This window comes from Cyanistes caeruleus, chromosome 7, assembly GCF_971803275.1.
Source record: "Cyanistes caeruleus chromosome 7, bCyaCae1.hap1.1, whole genome shotgun sequence".
In the NCBI taxonomy this organism is placed as follows: domain Eukaryota; kingdom Metazoa; phylum Chordata; class Aves; order Passeriformes; family Paridae; genus Cyanistes; species Cyanistes caeruleus.
In genome coordinates, this window is record NC_141707.1 from 3,072,755 (window position 1) to 3,092,036 (window position 19,282).

The 19,282-nt window shown below is 47.0% G+C and overlaps 1 protein-coding gene and 3 pseudogenes across 2 annotated transcripts; all 4 read left to right on the forward strand.

The window, feature by feature from the left end:
* The first annotated feature begins 444 nt into the window (after window positions 1–444).
* Window positions 445–2,394, forward strand: LOC147652073 (uncharacterized; annotated as a pseudogene).
* A 6,268-nt stretch (window positions 2,395–8,662) lies between these two features.
* Window positions 8,663–11,802, forward strand: LOC111942483 (UDP-glucuronosyltransferase 1A6-like). Its single transcript, XM_023945616.2, has 2 exons — window positions 8,663–10,911; window positions 11,749–11,802. Exons 1-2 carry the CDS (start codon window positions 9,904–9,906, stop codon window positions 11,800–11,802), a joined length of 1,062 nt encoding a protein of 353 aa, XP_023801384.2. The 5' UTR covers window positions 8,663–9,903.
* A 1,498-nt stretch (window positions 11,803–13,300) lies between these two features.
* On the forward strand, window positions 13,301–14,197 carry LOC111942484 (UDP-glucuronosyltransferase 1A6 pseudogene; annotated as a pseudogene).
* Window positions 14,198–14,924: 727 nt separating this feature from the next.
* LOC111942481 (UDP-glucuronosyltransferase 1A1 pseudogene) lies at window positions 14,925–17,100 on the forward strand (annotated as a pseudogene). Its single transcript, XR_015289323.1, has one exon. The product of XR_015289323.1 is annotated as a UDP-glucuronosyltransferase 1A1 pseudogene (transcript).
* Window positions 17,101–19,282: the final 2,182 nt, after the last annotated feature.

Consider the following 19,282-nt stretch of genomic DNA (forward strand, 5'->3'; position numbering starts at 1 on the left):
TCTGTTGAAACCTGCTCTGGACTGAAAACCCAGCCAAACCCTGGGAGCTCGGGGCCTGGGCCTTGGCACTTTCCAGCACCGGAGGGACTGATAAGAGACTGAGTGAGCAGAACTACACCCCATGAAAAGGACATTTCTGGATTTGCCATCTCATCAAACAGTGAGAGATTTCTTTGTTTAACATTATGCAATTTCTGTTAAATAAAATAAACAGTTTTTTCCACTTTTCTCCAAGAAAATCTTTTTCCCGATCCAGCTGGGGGAAGGGCTTCTTGAATTTGCTTTCTCAAAGTACCCCATTTGGAGGTTCTCTCCCAAATTTGCCCTAAACCAGTACAGTTATTGGCACCCAATGTGGGGCTCGAGACAGTGGAAAAACCTGTACTGATTACTGATTGGTTGTACTTATTCTGTATTGGGATAAAGCAGTCAGTGGCCATATTGTTTGAATACATAATGTCTCTCAGGGTGGAGGCCTTCATGTGGTTCTGGTCCCGAGGCTGTTTTGAGGTTTGAATACCTTCCTGGTCCCTAGGTTTATTTTCTTTTCCAGAGATAACTCCAGTATTGTCTCTAACACGTAGCTTTACAGTAGAGGGGCGCAGATTAAAATAGCTATTTTGATGGGCTTGGTGATAATGGTTTATAGGAAGCCCATAAAGATACTGGAGTTTGTGCCATGCATATTTGGCTTATGGTTTCTTCATCCTACCCTGCCTCCCAGTCCCAGTAGCATGTTTTGGGGGTTTATTAGTAATTGCACCAAATTTGTTAGAGGGAGGAGCCGGGAGATGAGGTTTTTCAGCCTTTCTGTTACGTCCCATTTTGAGAATGTTCAGTTTTCCCTGAGTGTTAAAGATACCAGTTTCCTGGTATTTCATCTGCTAAGCTTCCTCTATACAGTCTTCAGCTTCTCTAGAGTGAGGGCTGAGATGTCCAGAGGAGCTGATGAGACCCTTGACCCAGGAGTAGACCCAGGTGTGGAAAATCTTGAGTGGTGTGGCGAATGGCAGGATATGGGCCAAACCCTGAAGGAATTTTCTGATTTTATAGCCTGGGACTTTCCAAAGGAACAAATTCAGAACCCTGCTGAGGTGGGGAAATACCTGAAAGAGGAGTGTCATGATGATTCCAAGGAGAAAAAGATCATTGCAATAAGCTGGGCCCTGGTGTATGCTTATTGCACACTGCTAGATACTGTAAGGCAGGGAGATAAATCAGTAGCTACCCCAGTCACTCAGGCTGCAGCCAAGCCAGCAGCCAAACCAGACAGTGAGCCTAAACCAATGTCTGTTGCTCCTACCACAAGAGACATGAAATAGAAAACAAAAACCAATCAGCCAGTGGATGATGATAATGGTGATGCGGGGGATGGACCCTCAAGACCAGACTGACACAAAATCAGAAGTCACTAGTGAGCTCTTTTCCTCTGAAGGACCTTTATGGTCTAAGAAAGGACTACACTTGACAACCTGATAAATCTATAATTAGTTGGTTAGTCCGTCTGTGGGATGCTGCAGGTGAGGCTACAGTTCTGGATGGCACTGAAGCAAAGCATCTGGGGTCCCTGTCACACGATCCGGTTATTGACCAGGGGATGATGAGGGGAGCTAACCCTCACTGTCTCTGGGCACGGGTCCTGGAAAGTGTAGCTCAAAGATATCTGTGTGTAGATGATCACTATATAGAGCAAACCCAGTGGAAGACTAGAGAACAAGGGATTCAATGCTTGAGAGAAATGGCAGCAGCAGAGATTGTCTTCTCAGATGACCTAAACACTAGGAATCCAGATTTGGTACCGTGTACATCCGTGGTGTGGCAAAAATTTGTACGACTTGGGCTGCGAGAATACGCTTCTGCTTTAGCAATGATGAAGTGGGATGACAGGGAGGAGACCATGCTGGATGTGGCAAAGAAGCTCTGAGCATATGCAGATTCTGTGCATGGCCCCACACATGCAAGAATCACAGCTGTGGAAAACCATCTGCAGAAATTAGATAAGATAAGATAGAGGAGAATCACAAGAAACTTAGAGAGGAGATGAAAGAGGGCTTTCTCCAAATCTCAGTAATACAGATCAGAAGTTCTGGTATCAAATGCAGAAGTTCCCCACATAGGGAAAGAAAGTACACCCCACAAGCTGGGCTGTGGTTCTTCCTGCGTGACTATGGAGAATACATGAGGAGATGGGATGGAAAATCTACTGCTGCTCTGGAAAAACGGGTGTGTGAATTGGAAGACAGCAAGACTCAGAGAGGAAATTCCACCAAAAAGAAAGCCGCTCCAGTAGCCTGTAGCCAAACTACCAGGTATGATGATGATGACACCATGTCCAATCCCCTTGAAGAAACCTCCAAGACAGATGAGCAGGGCAAGAAGGATAACCAGGCTTAGAGGGGCCCTGCCCCTAGCCAGGTAGAGGCCAGGGAAAATCGTGTCTTTTGGACTGTGTGGTTCCCTTGGCCTTGTACATCAGAGCCACAAAGATATGAGGCCTTGGTCTACGCTGGTGTACAGTGCACATTAATTCCATCAAGACATGTAGGGGCAGAATCTGTTTCGCTGGCATGACAGGGGGATCACAGGACTTTACTCTGCTGGAAGCTGATGTGAGACTGACTGGAAATGAGTGGAAAAAACACCCTATTGTGACTGGCCCAGAGGCCACACGCATTTTGGGCATAGACTTCCTCCAAAGTGGGTATTTCAAAGACTCAAAGGGACTCAGCTGGGCATTTGGGATGGCGGCTGTAGAGACAGAGGGAGTCAAGCAAGCGAACAGCTTGCCTGGACTATCAGAGAACCCAAATCCAGTAGGACTCCTGAAAGTGGAAGAACAGCAAGTACCAACTGCCACTTCAACAGTGCATTGCCAGCAGTATAGAACAACTTGAGATGCTGTGATCCCCATCCACAAGATGATCCGTGAGCTGGAGAGCCAAGGGGTGGTCAGCAAAACCCACTCACCCTTCAACAGCCCCATTTAGCCTGTGCACAAGTCTGAAGGAGAATGGAGATTGACTGTGGTCTATCGTGCCTTGAATTAAGTGACTGCAGAGCACTGCCGTGCCGGACATGCTGGAGCTCCAGTACAAGCTGGAGTCCAAGGCAGCAAAGTGGTACGCCACTATTGACATTGCCAATGCATTTTTCTCCATTCCCCTGGCAGCAGGATGCAGGCCTCAGTTTGCCTTCACGTGGAGGGGAGTGCAGTACACCTGGAACCGACTGCCCCAGGGGTGGAAGCACAGCCCCACCATCTGCCATGGACTGATCTATGGGGGGGGCCAAGGAATCAGTGAACAAAGGAATGTTGGCACGCCCCTAGAGTGCTTCATCTTAGGCCAGGTACTTTTCCCTCATAGTGAGAGAAATGTATCTCCCAGACACCCTTTCGTGTTTTATGTTAAACTGTTGCACCCCATTGGTGTTCTCCCCTGCCATTCCACCCTGCTACTTGTATCCAAGTTACCCCCGCCCCTCTCCTTCCCTATATATACCCCAGTTTTTCCCCTGTTGAGCAGAGGTGCTGTCACTGTCTCCCTTCACTGAGAGTCCAGCTATTTCTCGGTGGAATGCCATACAGCTCTCTAGTCTCTCTCTCTCCGCGTTGCCTGCACGCTGCGGCTGAGCTGAGATCACTCACTGGGCAAGGGACGTGCCTGTGTTCCTGGACAGTCCTTTTCAGGACAGCTTCTTCAGGGTAGTGGCGGCACCACTGCCATCAACCCCGCCGCAGCAGATCCAGGCTGCACTAAAAAATGACATCATTGTGCGGGGGATACAGCTCCAGAGGTCTTTGAGAAAAGAGAGAAAATCATTCAGATTCTCCTGGAAACCTGTTTCACCATCAAGCGGAGCAAAGTTAAGGGTCCTGCTGGAGAGATCCAGCTCCTGGGCAGTAAAGTGGCAAGATGGACGGTGTCAGATTCCCAGTGATGTCATCAACAAGATCATAGCAATGTCTCCACCAACCAGCAAGAAGGAAACTTTCTTAGGTGCCATATGTTTTCGGAGAATGCATATTCCTGAATGCAGCCAGATCATGACCCCTCTCTACCTGATCACCCGCAAAAAGAACACTTGCCAGTGGGGCCTTGAATAGCAACAAGTCTTTGCCCAGATGTGATGGATTGCCATCTAAGAAAACAAAGAGAAATACCTAAGGAAGTTAAAGCTGCTGGAGGCTGATGGGAGTTTTTCTCCTGGCCAATAACTGGCCATTTCTAACAACTGACAGTAGTTTTGATCATTGAAAAGTGAGATCAACCCGTGAGCATCACCTTAAGATCTAAGCCCCTCTCTCTGGTTTCCAGCTTTTGAAGAGGTAACAGGGCTCCAGTTCAGTTGCCCCCGCGCCCCCCCCCCCCCCCCCCCCCGCCCAGGGCAGACAAGGCTGCAAAGTGGGGAGAGGGGCTGGCCAGAGTTCTGCAGGTTCCGGGGAGGATGGAGACTGTGAAGTGACAGGAGCCCCTTCCTGGAGGGCTTGCTAAGTCTTATACAGAGGGCCTGCCAGGCCAGGCCAGTTCCTGGCTCGGCTGCAGTTTCTGCCACTGCTGGCTTTCACCAGAGACTGCTGAGGAAGGGGAGGGAAAGCTCTTGAGCTGCAGCGTGCTGAGACAGTGGCCATACTCCTCCAGAGCAGCTACCGAAAATCTTCCATGGCAAACAGCTCCAGCCGCTGCCCTGGCAGAGATCACGGCACCATCCACAAGGCCTGGGCAAGATTTTAAGTCTTTCACTACCCAGATGAGACTTGCATATTAATCCTTTTTTTTCCAGAGAGAGGGGAAGAGAGAGAGTGATCAACAGGTAAAGAGACAACATAAACTATCAAAGACAGTGAAGAAAGGAATTAAGCTTCATATGGGGGAGAGAAATAAAGAGAAGCTTTAATAAGCTGAAATATTCTTTTGCTAAAACTATAGAGATGGACAATAGTGTTCTGAAAAACTCCTTTAATTCATGAAAGAGTATTTTGGGGAGAATGGAGTATTTCAAAGTGTGGATCTAAGCAAATGGTGATGTAGTTGTAATCCTATAGGATGCTGGAAGAGAAAAGGAGAAGTGAGACTTGTTGAAGATTTGTGGCCCTTAAGAGGCAAAGAGAAAATTTCTGTTTCCAGAGATACTCACAGAGACAGATGAAGAGAACTTCTGCCTTTGAATAACTCATCCTTAAAGTGACACCCCTGGATTTATGACCCATAACACACCCTCAGAGTGATGTGAAATGGGAGGAGAGAACTGATGGCAGAGTTTTCCTGGTGGGTGGCATCAGAAAAATAGAAAACCATGAGAAAATGGTTTTCTTGTGAAAAAAGTTTGACAAGGTTTTCGTGTCAAAAAAGATTGACAAAAGCGGACTTCTTTTTTCTCTACAAAGACTGATGAAAAGACTAAAGCAAAGTTGGGACTGTTTTAACCACCAAGTGTTTTTGTTGTCTCTATGTTGTCATGTGAACAAGGAGAATAGTTGGGTAGTTGGGAAAAAGGGTTTCTGGAGGTTTTATTTCTGGTTTTTTATTCTTGTAGTTTTGTTAATAAACTTTTTTTATTCCTTTTAAGTTTTAAGCCTGTTTCGCTCTTCTTCTAATCCATATCTAACAGCAAGAAATGAGTAAGTTTTCTAGTGATTTTTTTAGTTAATGCTTTAAAACCATGACACCAGATCAAGCAGGAGATCGCTCATGCAGTAGCCCTTGGCCCAGTCAGAACAGGATGAGATGCGAAGAACTTGCACTACTCTGCAGCTGGGAGCCATGGTCTCTCCTAGAGCAAAAAGTGCCTGGAGAGACTCGAAGCTGACCACTGGGATTCTGGAGCTGAAGCTACAGAGGGTCCGAAGCCAACTACACTCCCACGGAGAAGGAAATTTTAGCTGCCTATGAAGGAGTTCAAGCCACCTCAGAGGTGATTGGCACAGAAGCACAACTCCTCCTGGCACCCCGACTGCCAGTGCTGGGGTGGATGTTTAAAGGAAAGGTTCCTGCTACCCACCACGCCACTGATGCTACATGGAGCAAGTGGATCGCCCTCATCACACAGCGCGCCCGTATTAGAAACCCAAATCGCCCTGGGATTTTGGAGATAATTACAAACTGGCCGGAAGGTGAAAACTTTGGTCTCACTGATGAAGAGGAGCAGGAACAAGTGACATGGGCTGAAGAAGCTCCACCGTACAATCGGCTGCCAGCAGAAGAAACACGCTATGCTCTGTTCACTGATGGTTCCTGTCGCATCGTAGGGATGAACCGGAAGTGGAAAGCAGCCGTATGGAGCCCCACACGACAGGTCGCAGAGGCCACTGAAGGAGAAGGTGGATCAAGCCAACTTGCTGAACTCAAAGCTGTTCAAATGGCCCTGGACATTGCTGAAAGAGAGAAGTGGACAAAGCTCTACCACGACACGGATTCATGGATGGAGGCCAATGCTCTGTGAGGATGGCTGGAGAACTGGAAAAAGGCTAATTGGCAGCACAGAGGAAAACCAAATGAGGTTGCTGATGAAAGATATCACTACTAGGGTAGAGAAACTGTCTATGAAAGTCTGTCATGTACATGTACATGTCCCCAAGAGTAGGAACTTCTTTACATGGATTTATAAGAGGTATTTGGGAACCTCCAGTCATGGATTTATTCCAGCCTTGGCTGGTGTGCTGTAGCTAGCCTAGTAATTCCCTCCTGAGCCTGGAATGGCCCAGCCTGACCCTGACAGAATCATCAAGCTTAGAGAACACCTCCAGGATTACCCAGTCCCAGCTTCACTGCCATCATCACCCCTAAACCACATCCCCAGGTGCCACATCCAGGCTCCTCTTGGACACTTCCAGAGATGGCGACTCCACCACCTCCCTGGGAAAACTATTCCAATGCTTAACCATTCTTCCAGTGCATTTCTTTTTATTTTCCAATACTTACTCTGAACCTCCCCTGGTGCAACTGGAGGCCATTTCCTCTCATCCTTTCCCTTGGGATACAGCAAGACATCCCCATCCCACCCCACCTCCTGTCAGGGAGTTGTAGAGAGCAACAAGGTCCCCCTGAGCCTCCTTTTCTCCATAAACATCCCCAGTTCCCTCAGCTCAGGAGATTTGCTGAACCCCTTCCTCAGCTCTGTAGCCCCTCCCTGAACACGGCTGCCCCCAGATTTGGGACTTTTCACCCAAATCGAGCCTTCCCACTGTCCCTTTGCTCACATGTAAGCAGGGAATGACTTTGATCTCGCCCTGCCTTGAACCCAGCCAATTCCAGAATTCCTGGCTGGGATATCCTGGGATAACCAGGCCAACTGAGGGAGCCTTTGACAAGTTGACAAACACTGAGGTAATGATCAACTTCATCTGTTCCAGGATTGCCTTTGCACCCACTCCTCACACTGAAGGTTTGGATGGAAATTTTGTCCTGCAGCAGGAGGGAGGGGAGGGCAGGACATTTCCCTGCTAACCCTCACCTTATCCCGCTTTGGCAAACAGCAGGGTGGCCTCACAAAATACATAAATTAACTTGTTTTTTATGAGAAAATGCTGTTTGCTAAACTATTCAGCTTTCCAATGGGCTTTATAAAAATCTGAACCTACTTTGTAGTTCTTAGTTCTAGTGGTAGTGGTGTTTTTTCCTTTACTGCTTATAAACATTTCAGAGAGTGTTTTAGTCTCTTTCACCTCAGAGCTCCCCCCCTTGACTCTGAGGCTCAAAAAGTTTGTTTTCTGAAAAGCCATTGTGATATTGTCATGGTTTTAAACCAATAACTAAGAAAATTACTTATTTCTTGCTGTGAGATAGGGATTAGAACAAGAGCAAAACAGGCATAAAACTTAAAAGGGAAAAAAAAAAAAGAAAGTTTATTGACAAACCACAATAATAAGAACACCAGAATAAACTTCCAGAAAAACCTTTCCATCCCCTATCTACCCACTATTCTCTTGTTCACATGACAACAAAGACAAAAAACTTTGGAACTTTGATGGTTAAAACAGTCCCAATTCTTGCTAAAGTCTTTTCACCAGTCTTTGTAGAGAAACAGAAGTTTCTTCCTGTTAATTTATGGAGTTTCTCACAAGAAAACTATTTTTGTTATAGTTTTCCATTTCTCTAATGTTAGCTGCCCAGAGCTGCTATTATTAGAGTTCACTCCTCCCATTTTCACATCACTCTGAAGTGTGTATGGGCCATGAGTCTAGAGATAGCATTTTTAAGGATAAGTTATTCAAAGGCAAAAAAGTCTTCTTCATCTGTTTCTGTGAGCTTCACCAGAAAACAGTTTTCTCATTGCCTCTCAAGGCTTCAAATCTCCCAGCACTTCACTATACCATAATTACTCTACTTTTTACTCAAATTTACAATTTGAACACTATTCCTCTCTAGATCTTGTATCATGAATTAAAGGAGTTCTTTTCAGGACTTCATTGTCCATCTCCATAGTTTTAACAGGGAGATATTTCAGCTTAATTAAAGCATCTTCTTAATTCTCTACCTCTTCTGAAGCTTCTTTTCTTTCCTGTCACTGGTAGTTTATAAAGTCTCTTTTCATGTTGATCACTCTCTCTCTCTCTCTCTGGATAAAAAGATTAATCCGCAAGTCTCATCTGGGTAATGAAAGAGTTAAAATCTTGCCCAGGCTTTTGTAGATGGTTCAAGGATCTCTGCCGAACAGGAGCTGGAGCCGTCTGCGATGGAAGGTTCCTCATAGCTGCTCTGGAGAGTGTGGTCACTGCTCCAGCCCTCTGCAAGTTCAGGGCCTCTCTCTTTCTTCACTCGGCAGTTTCTAGTGAATTAGTTACAGCAAAACCTGCAGCCGAGCCAGAGATCGGCTCGGCCAGGCCTAGGGAAAACCTTCCCCAGGCCCCCCCATCTCCCGGCCGGGAGACGGGGCAGGCCCAACTCCATCCCCGCCCGGCCGCATGGCCTGGTCAGGGACGGGAAGCCTAGAGCTCCGCCACCCTTCACAGCCAGGAAAACAAAAAGAACCCAGAGAGCTCTGCTTTTACACTTTAAGGTAGGGTTCACAAGTTGATCTTACTTTTCAATGGCCTAAACTGCTGTCAGTTCTCAGCAATGACCGATAATTGGTCAGGAGAAAAGACTCCAAGCACTTCCCAGCAACTCCAACTCCCTTAAAGGTAAAGTAACTCCATGACAGACATAAAACTGCTCTCTATCACCTTTCCAGTAGAAATAATTAAAGACATTGGTACAACACAAAAAATAAATAAGGCTGATCTGAGGAAAGCAATATACAATTCATTTTGGTGCACTGACCGTGGTGTGAAGGGACATGAGATAAGTTGTGTGCCTGAGGGATGGAGGTTGTGCAGCTCTGAATATCCTGAGGTGTGGGTTTTTTCAATTTTGGCATCAATGGCAATGCTGTGGGGCTGGGGAAATCACGTCTGTGCTGAACCTGCTCCTTTGCTGAGTGGCTGCTAAAACGCATTTAGTGCTGGTCTTCTTCGTGGTCGGGAGGAGCTTTCAGCTGCCTGAGGGTCACCTCTCAGGCCGGGAAACAACTCTGTAAAGTGAGAACTTGGGCTGTACAGAGAGGTCAGCCTCTCTCAGCACCTCTTTGTGGTGTCCCTGCCACAAAGGAGGAGACTCCTTCCAGCTCAGAAGAGCTCTGGGCCTTGTCCTGAGGGTCTCCTGCTCCATCCCTGGAGGAATCACCTGAGGATCCCTGTCCCCAACATGGAGAGGCTGTTTGCATTTGTTCCTGTGGGGCTGGGAGCTGTGCACAGCAAGGTTGCCTCCCTGGGTCCTGGGCAAGTTGTTACACAAGACACAACAGAGATGTGGAGTCCTGAGGGATCCGAGTTGCACGTCAAGGAGTTAACTGAACACCAAGGAGCAGCAGTGACTCAGCACTGAAAGGGTCACAAAACCTTGGCTTTCCAAACAAGGAGGGAAAATGCAAAATGAACTACCCACAATCCAAAGTTGTGAATCATTAACAACAGGATTGCCAAAAGGCACGGGCAGCACAATTCAGCCTACAGTCGCTTTCCAAAGCATCTTCAGGCTACAACCTGCAGGAGAAATCTCTTCCACGGCTCCTACTCCAGCTCATATGGCTCTGAGGCTTTGCTGTGCCTGGATTTCCATCCTCCTTCTCCTGCCCGGCCTCTCGGATGGAGGGAAGCTCCTGGTGGTGCCCATGGTGGGAAGCCACTGGCTGAGCATGCAGGAAGTGGTGGAGGAGCTGAGCAAGAGAGGACATGAGGTGGTGGTGCTGGTTCCTGAGGTGAGCTGGCAGATGGAGACGACGCAGGCCTACAAGGTGGTCACGTACCCGGTGAGGCAGACCCTGGAGGAGCTGGATAATGCCTTCCATGAATACGTTGCCGTGCACCTGACAGAGAAGCCTTTCCCCCTCAATGCCCTTGCAATGTACAGGGTCTCGGTGAAAACTTTCAGAACCTTCTTTGGGCAGTGCAAGGACCTGTTCCACAGCCAGGAGACCTTGAGTTTCCTCAATCAAAGTGGCTTTGATGTCATCCTGACGGATCCGATCTTCATGTGCGGGGTCATCCTTGCCCATCATCTCTCCCTTCCCTTTGCCTTCATCATGAGGGGGTTCCCTTGCAACCTGCACTTTGCAGCGCCACAGTCCCCAAGCCCTCTGTCCTACATCCCAAGACTCTTCAGCTTCAACTCAGACCACATGACTTTTTTCCAGAGGGTGGAAAACGCCCTGATTTCCCTCCTGGAGCTTGGGTACTGCAACGGTTTCTTTGGGGAAGCACTTCAGCTTTCCTCAGAAGTTCTTCACAGGGATGTGTCCCTGACGGAACTCGTGGACTCCGCCGCCGTTTGGATCCTGAGGTTTGACTTTGTGTTCGAGTACGTCAGGCCTGTGATGCCCAACATGGTCTTTATTGGGGGGATCAACTGTGCTAAGAAGAAACCGCTGCATAAGGTAATGTTCCTTCACCTACAAATTGTACATTTCCCAATGAAAAGTCATTCTGTGGTTTAAGGAAGTTTATCTCCATTGACTCTTTTTTTTTTTTATTTCTGGTCATGATTGAATTCAACCAGGTTTGGATAGTTGTTTTCCACAGGCTGAAATCCCAAGTTTCTTGACAGTGACCTGCTTGAATTCATGAGGGTTTTCTAACAAGCCAAACAAAAGAGGCATTTCACCTACCTGATGGAAAGTACTGTCCTCAGTGAATGTGTATTAAGCACCATCCAGATCCAGTTTTGATTTCATTTTAACGGCATCTGACAGATATTTCTCTTATCTGACCAAAACCCCAATCGTCCTCTTCTGTTTTTAACTCCAGGCTCATCAGCATCAGTTGATTCACTTTTCACATGTAATTTCATGACAAATTATTTCCAAACTGGCTGTCTGCATTGAGTTACTCCTGTTGTGGTGGTGATATATAAATGTTTCATTGAAATGGCAAGAAATAATCATACGATTATGGATTTGGTGAATGACACTTGAATGCAGAACTGAGGTCAGTTTTCACACCTACTTCTTGACATCTACTTTTCCCAGTTGCTCTGCAGGGTTTTTAAAGCTAATCTAGAAATCGAAATAGATTTTGATAGTCACCATGTAATCTCTCAAATGATAACACTGGACATTTCTTTCCAGTCACAAAGCAGGACACAAATCTCTTTCCTGGGAAATTGCTCCCTTACTTCTGAATTGTGGTCATGCAATATCTCTGCCCAATGACTTTGAGCTGAAGGGGTGGGTTCTTTCTTTCTTCTTTCAGATTTCTTTTTTGCTCTTTGACAGGCTTATGGAGAGCCCTCTAAACCTGATAAGGAAGGCAAAGAATGCAACTATTAACTAGAATATTAGGATAAAATTATTTCTAAGGCATTCTATCACATTAGGCTCACAACAGTGAAACTAGTTTGAGATTGAAGAGGCAAATTCTTCCTGGTTACACAACACAAGTCTTTCGTTTTCTATCCTGAAGGTCTCAGAGCTACAAAGAGTTTGTAACTTTGCTACACGCGTGGAGACATCCTGCCCTCATTTTATATCTGCCAGCTCTTGTCTTCACTCTCCTGTTAGGTGAAAATCGCATGGAAAAATCTTGTATTGGCTGTTTTCAGCCAACTGGTTTTGCCATTGAAAAGCCGATTGAGTCCAGAGTAGAAAATGCAGCAAGCAGCAACTCCCAAGTTAATTTGGTCAGCCCTTGTCACAGCAGTTGCAATAAACTCTTTGCGTCCAGATTCCCTGCATTTAATGGGAATTCTTTCTAGATCTGTTCAGTCTCCTGCTTTCAGTCTGTGCCGTCTCCCATCTCTCCTGCCTCTCTGGCCCTCTCCAGAAATTGGTTTTCCATGTCTAAGGGTGGTTCCTCCGTGTCCAGTGTGACAGAGTGGAGCTATTCCAGGGACTGCCAGCACCCTTTGGGTGTCACGAGACAAATCCCTTTGTCTCAGGCTGCATGGATTTCTTTCTCCCAACTGAGGATGCTGGGAGTCCCACCACCATTTATAAAATGAAGGGAGAAACTCTGTGATGATGATGATGATGATGATGATGATGATGATGATGATGATAGTTTTTCATCACAAGGACTTCTTTCTCAGCACCATCCAAAAGCCTTTGCTCTGGCATTGCTTTTACTTGCACAGTCCAAACACTCCTGCTGTGGGATTAGTGGAAGGCATCGCACCTTCTCCTACTTTTTGTCTTGCTCACAATACATGAAAAGGGCTTTCAAGACTGCAAGCAAAGACCAAAACTCCTTCTTTGTGTCCCTGTGCCGGCCTCCTTTCCTTTTGTTTGCCCTGAACACAAGCATTAGTTCACTTTTTTGGTGTAGTGCCAGGAGGAAGCAAGCCAATCGGGATTGTTCTCCTCACACTTGGGATTGCATGGTACACCCTGGTGGCTGGGCCATCTTTGTAAGAGCTGCAGCTTTGGCTGCTTCCAGGGCGTGGGAATTCAACATCAGCCTCGTGTCAGCCTCAGGAATGGAGTTGCATCCATTCTGCTGGGTGTATTGTTATTATTTTCTCAGTGTGTATTCTTGCCAGGTCAATGGCTCTAACCACGGTTATGGTTACAACGTGACACCCCTGCTCTTGCTATCACAGACTTAGTGCTGACAGACTTTGAAGCTTAAACATTAACAGAAATTACAACTGTTTTTCTCTGAATACGGCTTCTCTTCCCTTCCACAAACATGGGCAAAATCACAGACGAATCACAACCCTGTTGGGAAGTTAAATATTAATTCCTGTAGCCAACAAATCCCCTGCTTAGTCTGCATGGACCATCATATAAAGGAGGGTGTGGATCCCTGCGGAGCAGAACCCTCTGGTTCATGCCCACCGAAATGGCTCTCTTTTACCAAGGTGCCAGGGTACTTCTCCTCCTGGCACTGTCTGTAATCCTGGCTGAAGGTGGGAAGATCCTGGTGGTACCCCAGGATGGAAGTCACTGGCTCAGCATGCGCCCAGTAGTGGAGAAACTGCAGCAAAAGGGACACCAAGTTGTTGTGGTTGTACCCTCAACCAGTCTGTATATGAAGTCAAAGGAGCCTCAGAATTACACAGTGAAAGTGTATCCAATCCCTTACACAGATGAATACTTGGATGAAATGCTCAAGACCTACGTTAATGCCCATTTTCTTGAACAATCTGTTTTGAATGTTGTTCTTACCTCGTATCAAAGCACGATAGCAATCTCCTCGATCTTCTTCACCAACTGTAAGAGCCTGCTGCAGAACGAGGAGCTGATGCAGGACTTGAAAGCAAGCAAATTCGATGTGGTTTTCACAGATCCCATCCTGATGTGTGGGCCCCTGGTGGCTGAGTATCTTTCCGTTCCTTCCGTCTACTTCCTGCGGGGCTTTCCCTGCGGAATGGATTCCGCTGCTACCCGGTGTCCAAGCCCTCCCTCCTATGTCCCCAGGTTATTCTTGGATAATTCAGACAGCATGATGTTTTCCCAATGGGTGAAGAACATGCTGGTCGATCTGCTGGAGCTCTTCTACTGTAAGCCTATCTATGATAACTTTGAAGAACTTGCCTACGAGGTTTTCAAAAAGAAAGTGACAGCGACAGAACTCCTGAGCCGTGGATCCTTCTGGCTGATGAGATACGATTTTGTGTTTGAGTTCCCGAGACCAGTGATGCCAAACATGGCTTTTATTGGAGGGATTAACTGTGTTCAGAGGAGAAAACTGTCTCAGGTACAAAATTTTCTTTGGTTTTTATAGGGAAAAGGCAAAAATAGAAATGTGTCATAGAATTGTGGAATGGCTTGGGTTGAAAGGGACCTTAAAGATTATCTCAGTTCACCCCCCTGCCGTCCTGGGCAAGGGATGTCACTCACATCCTTACATCAAATCCTGACTGACAGCAGCTGGGTGTTTAAAGATAGAAATCCTGCATGATGCAGAAATGTTATTTCCTCATACCTAGCATTCAGATGATATCACATCCTGCCAAACGTAAAGCCTTACCAGACTTAATTAGGACAATTGAAGTGACATAGAGCTTTTATGCATATATTTGTCTTTTTTTGTTGAACTCAAGAATTTTTGGTATCCTCCTTTCCCAGCTGTCCTGTGGACTGTCTGTCCATACTTCCATATATCCCCTCTCCTTTCATCCGCAGTGAAGGTTCTTGGACTGAAGGTTTTACCTCTTTGCTATCAGAGACATCCACTAGATTGCTTCCTTTCCATCTGCCTTTATTGTCAAGGTGTCAATAGCTAAGCTCCAAAGGAAATCCACTTTCACTTCCATCCTCCTCCCCTTTTTTTTTTGAGATTGCTGAATTAGGTTTTAAGCTTTTCTGGGAATGGCTATCTCCTGTCAATGTCCATTTGGGCTTCTGTGTACCAGCCTTCCCGTGTTCATTTGGCAGTCTTGTCTGAGGCCATGGCCCCTCTTCTGTGCATGCCCTTCCTCAGAACTGTTTGAAATCTCCCCATGAAGTTAATCCATGTTTTAAACTACCAATATGAGCTCAGCACAGGTGATGGAGCTGCTGCTTCTTTTGGAGGGCAGGTTCTCAGCAAAGACCAAGATTTGCCACCAGGCTTGGGAAGGAACACACAGAAACTGCATGGGGGAAAAAAGCTCCAGGTAGAATTTAAAGCCCAGGATGCCCTGGAAAAGGAAATTGTTTCCCGAATTCAGCTACTTAGGAACTTTTATGAGAGGTTATCACCAGCAATAACCCCCCAGCTATTTAGAGCCAAGAAGGACCTAGACACAGGGTTGAGGTCATGAACTGACCCAACACTGGTCATGAACTGACCCCTCTTTGGCCATGAATGATTCCTGCCTTTTTGACCTGGAGAGGAGTTGTTGGTCTTCGTTATGTGGAGTACAAGGGTGAAATGCTCTTTTGCAACTTCATTTTATGTCTGGTAGGATAAGGGGTTAGATGAAAGTTATACAGAGAGATGAGGAAAGATGTTCTGCTGGCTGCTTATCCTCCAAAAAAATGCAAGTCTACATGAAGGAAAATTAATTTTTCTCAGGGCTGCCAGCTGGTTTTGACTATTGAAAAATCAGCAAAACCCAAACTGTACCGAGCTATACCCAGGTACTGTAACACTGATTTCTCCTATGAACCTTTAGTGCAAGTTATGTTTCACTGCACAACTTGCATCCGTTTCATTAGGGAGGAAAATGCTTTGACAAATTGCTAAATGACCTCAGTCAATGACAAGTCTGTCAGCCTTCAGTGGCAGCGATGGAAAAGAGTCCTTGCAGTGCTCCCTTGATAGGCACAGTCCTCCCATGAGGGATCAGCAATGTTTCTGCTCCATCCATCCCATGGGTGCATTTCTTTCCCGAATTTTCCCTGCATTTTGTCATCGGACCTCAGGCGTGGTGGGCTGGCGGCAAGAAGTGCCACAAAGCTGGCGTCCTGCTGAGGGAAGAAGGTGGCATTGAGCCAATAACCTTCACTTGGCGTGTGTGACGGTGACATGCCTTTCCTGACTCACCCAAAGCCACCTTTGAAATTCAAACCTGCCCTGAGTCTTTCCTAATAATTTATTGATATCGGTGACCTTGCTGCAAAGGTCTGTGGACCTGAAATGGGAGGTGAGACAAAGGGGAAGAGGTGGAGCACGGCTACAGGCACTGGCAAAGCAGCCCTGGCCTCTCTGGTGTGAGGAGTCCTCTCTGCACAGCCCACAGCATGCTGGTGGCACTGCTTCTCCCCTTCCTGTGCCTCCTGAGCCCGGCTGCTGCTGGGAAGCTGCTGGTGATCCCCATGGAGGGCAGCCACTGGCTCAGCATGAAAAAAGTGCTGCTCGAGCTGAGCAAGAGAGGGCACGAAATTGTGGTCATTGCACCGGACAACACACTCCTGATTGATTCCTCGGGTGTCTACGAACTGAAAACCTACCCTATGCCATTGATGAAGGAGGTCATAGAAGAACACATACACTCCTTTACTTCAAAATCTTTCAGCCAAGAACCTTTCCTGGTGAGATTCTGGAGGCTTTTGGTAGAGTATCGGCAGAGCGGTGCCATCTTTCACGCTTCCTGCAAGTCCTTGCTGTACAACCAAGAGCTGATGAAGTACATCGGAGACAATCACTTTGATGCCCTGCTCACAGATCCCGTGTCACCTTGTGGGCAGATCATTGCCCTGCACTTCTCCATCCCCAGCATTTTCTTCCTGCGCCTGGTTCCCTGTGCCTTTGAGGTTCGCGCGGCTCAGGGCCCGGACCCACCATCCTACGTGCCACGCATGTTCTCAGAAAACACCGACCACATGACCTTCTCCGAGAGGGTGAAGAACTTCCTGATTGCCCTTTCTGAGTCCTTCATCTGCAGCATTGCCTACTCTCCGTTTGAAGAGCTGGCCTCAGAGTTCCTCCAAAAGCCAATGACAATGACAGAGCTTTTAAGTCATGGATCCATCTGGCTGAGGAGAATTGACTTTGTCTTTGAGTATCCCATGCCTGTCATGCCCAACATGGTTTTCATCGGAGGCATCCACTGTGGAGAGAAGAAGAAGCCATTATCTCAGGTCAGTGGCTGGCTGGGAGAGGTTGTGGCAGTCACACCTCTGCCTGATCCAAGTGAGGTGTTTGATAGGGATGTATCTTCTCTCTCCCGGAGGGAGACTATTTACAAGAGCCTGAAGTGATGGTACAAGAGCAATGGCTTTAAGCTGCCAGATGAAAGGATTAGATGGGATATTGGGAAGGAATCCTTCCCTGAGAGGGTGGGGAGGCCCTGGCACAGGTTGCCCAGAGAAGCTGTGGCTGCTCAAGCCCTGGAAGTGTCCCAGGTCAGGTTGGATGAGGCTTGGAGCAACCTGGGATAGTGGAAGGTGTCCCTGCCCGTGGCAGGGGGTGTAATGGGATGAGGTTTAAGGTCCTTTTCAATCCAAACCATCCTGGCATTCTTCAATGACCACGTCCCTCTTTCAATCAGTTGTTTTGTGTCATGGATTTATTACAGGTTTTGTGATCTCCTGCCATGTGTTTATTAAAGAATTTTGGCATCTCCTGTCATGTCTTAGAGGCATTTGGGGACCACCTTTCATATATAATAATATAATATAATAAATATTAGAGGGGCTTGGGGATTTCTTGTTCTGAATTTATTAGAGAGGCTCGGGGATCTCTTTTCATGGATTTATAAGAGGTATTTGGGGACCTCCAGTCATGGATTTATTCCAGCCTTGGCTGGTGTGCTGTAGCTAGCCTAGTAATTCCCTCCTGAGCCTGGAATGGCCCAGCCTGACCCTGACAGAATCATCAAGCTTAGAGAACACCTCCAGGATTACCCAGTCCCAGCTTCACTGCCATCATCACCCCTAAACCACATCCCCAGGTGCCACATCCAGGCTCCTCTTGGACACTTCCAGAGATGGCGACTCCACCACCTCCCTGGGAAAACTATTCCAATGCTTAACCATTCTTCCAGTGCATTTCTTTTTATTTTCCAATACTTACTCTGAACCTCCCCTGGTGCAACTGGAGGCCATTTCCTCTCATCCTTTCCCTTGGGATACAGCAAGACATCCCCATCCCACCCCACCTCCTGTCAGGGAGTTGTAGAGAGCAACAAGGTCCCCCTGAGCCTCCTTTTCTCCATAAACATCCCCAGTTCCCTCAGCTCAGGAGATTTGCTGAACCCCTTCCTCAGCTCTGTAGCCCCTCCCTGAACACGGCTGCCCCCAGATTTGGGACTTTTCACCCAAATCGAGCCTTCCCACTGTCCCTTTGCTCACATGTAAGCAGGGAATGACTTTGATCTCGCCCTGCCTTGAACCCAGCCAATTCCAGAATTCCTGGCTGGGATATCCTGGGATAACCAGGCCAACTGAGGGAGCCTTTGACAAGTTGACAAACACTGAGGTAATGATCAACTTCATCTGTTCCAGGATTGCCTTTGCACCCACTCCTCACACTGAAGGTTTGGATGGAAATTTTGTCCTGCAGCAGGAGGGAGGGGAGGGCAGGACATTTCCCTGCTAACCCTCACCTTATCCCGCTTCGGCAAACAGCAGGGTGGCCTCACAAAATACATAAATTAACTTGTTTTTTATGAGAAAATGCTGTTTGCTAAACTATTCAGCTTCCCAATGGGCTTTATAAAAATCTGAACCTACTTGGTAGTTCTTAGTTCTGTGGTGTTTTTTCCTTTACTGCTTATAAACATTTCAGAGAGTGTTTTAGTCTCTTTCACCTCAGAGCTCCCCCCCTTGACTCTGAGGCTCAAAAAGTTTGTTTTCTGAAAAGCCATTGTGACATAAAACTGCTCTCTATCACCTTTCCAGTAGAAATAATTAAAGACATTGGTACAACACAAAAAATAAATAAGGCTGATCTGAGGAAAGCAATATACAATTCATTTTGGTGCACTGACCGTGGTGTGAAGGGACATGAGATAAGTTGTGTGCCTGAGGGATGGAGGTTGTGCAGCTCTGAATATCCTGAGGTGTGGGTTTTTTCAATTTTGGCATCAATGGCAATGCTGTGGGGCTGGGGAAATCACGTCTGTGCTGAACCTGCTCCTTTGCTGAGTGGCTGCTAAAACGCATTTAGTGCTGGTCTTCTTCGTGGTCGGGAGGAGCTTTCAGCTGCCTGAGGGTCACCTCTCAGGCCGGGAAACAACTCTGTAAAGTGAGAACTTGGGCTGTACAGAGAGGTCAGCCTCTCTCAGCACCTCTTTGTGGTGTCCCTGCCACAAAGGAGGAGACTCCTTCCAGCTCAGAAGAGCTCTGGGCCTTGTCCTGAGGGTCTCCTGCTCCATCCCTGGAGGAATCACCTGAGGATCCCTGTCCCCAACATGGAGAGGCTGTTTGCATTTGTTCCTGT

Coding starts and splice junctions, on each gene's coding strand:
- LOC111942483 (XM_023945616.2), top strand. CDS start 9,904: ATGCAAAATGAACTACCCACAATCCAAAGTTGTGAATCATTAACAACA. Junction 10,912..11,748: donor AGAAGAAACCGCTGCATAAG/GTAATGTTCCTT, acceptor GCTCTTTGACAG/GCTTATGGAGAGCCCTCTAA.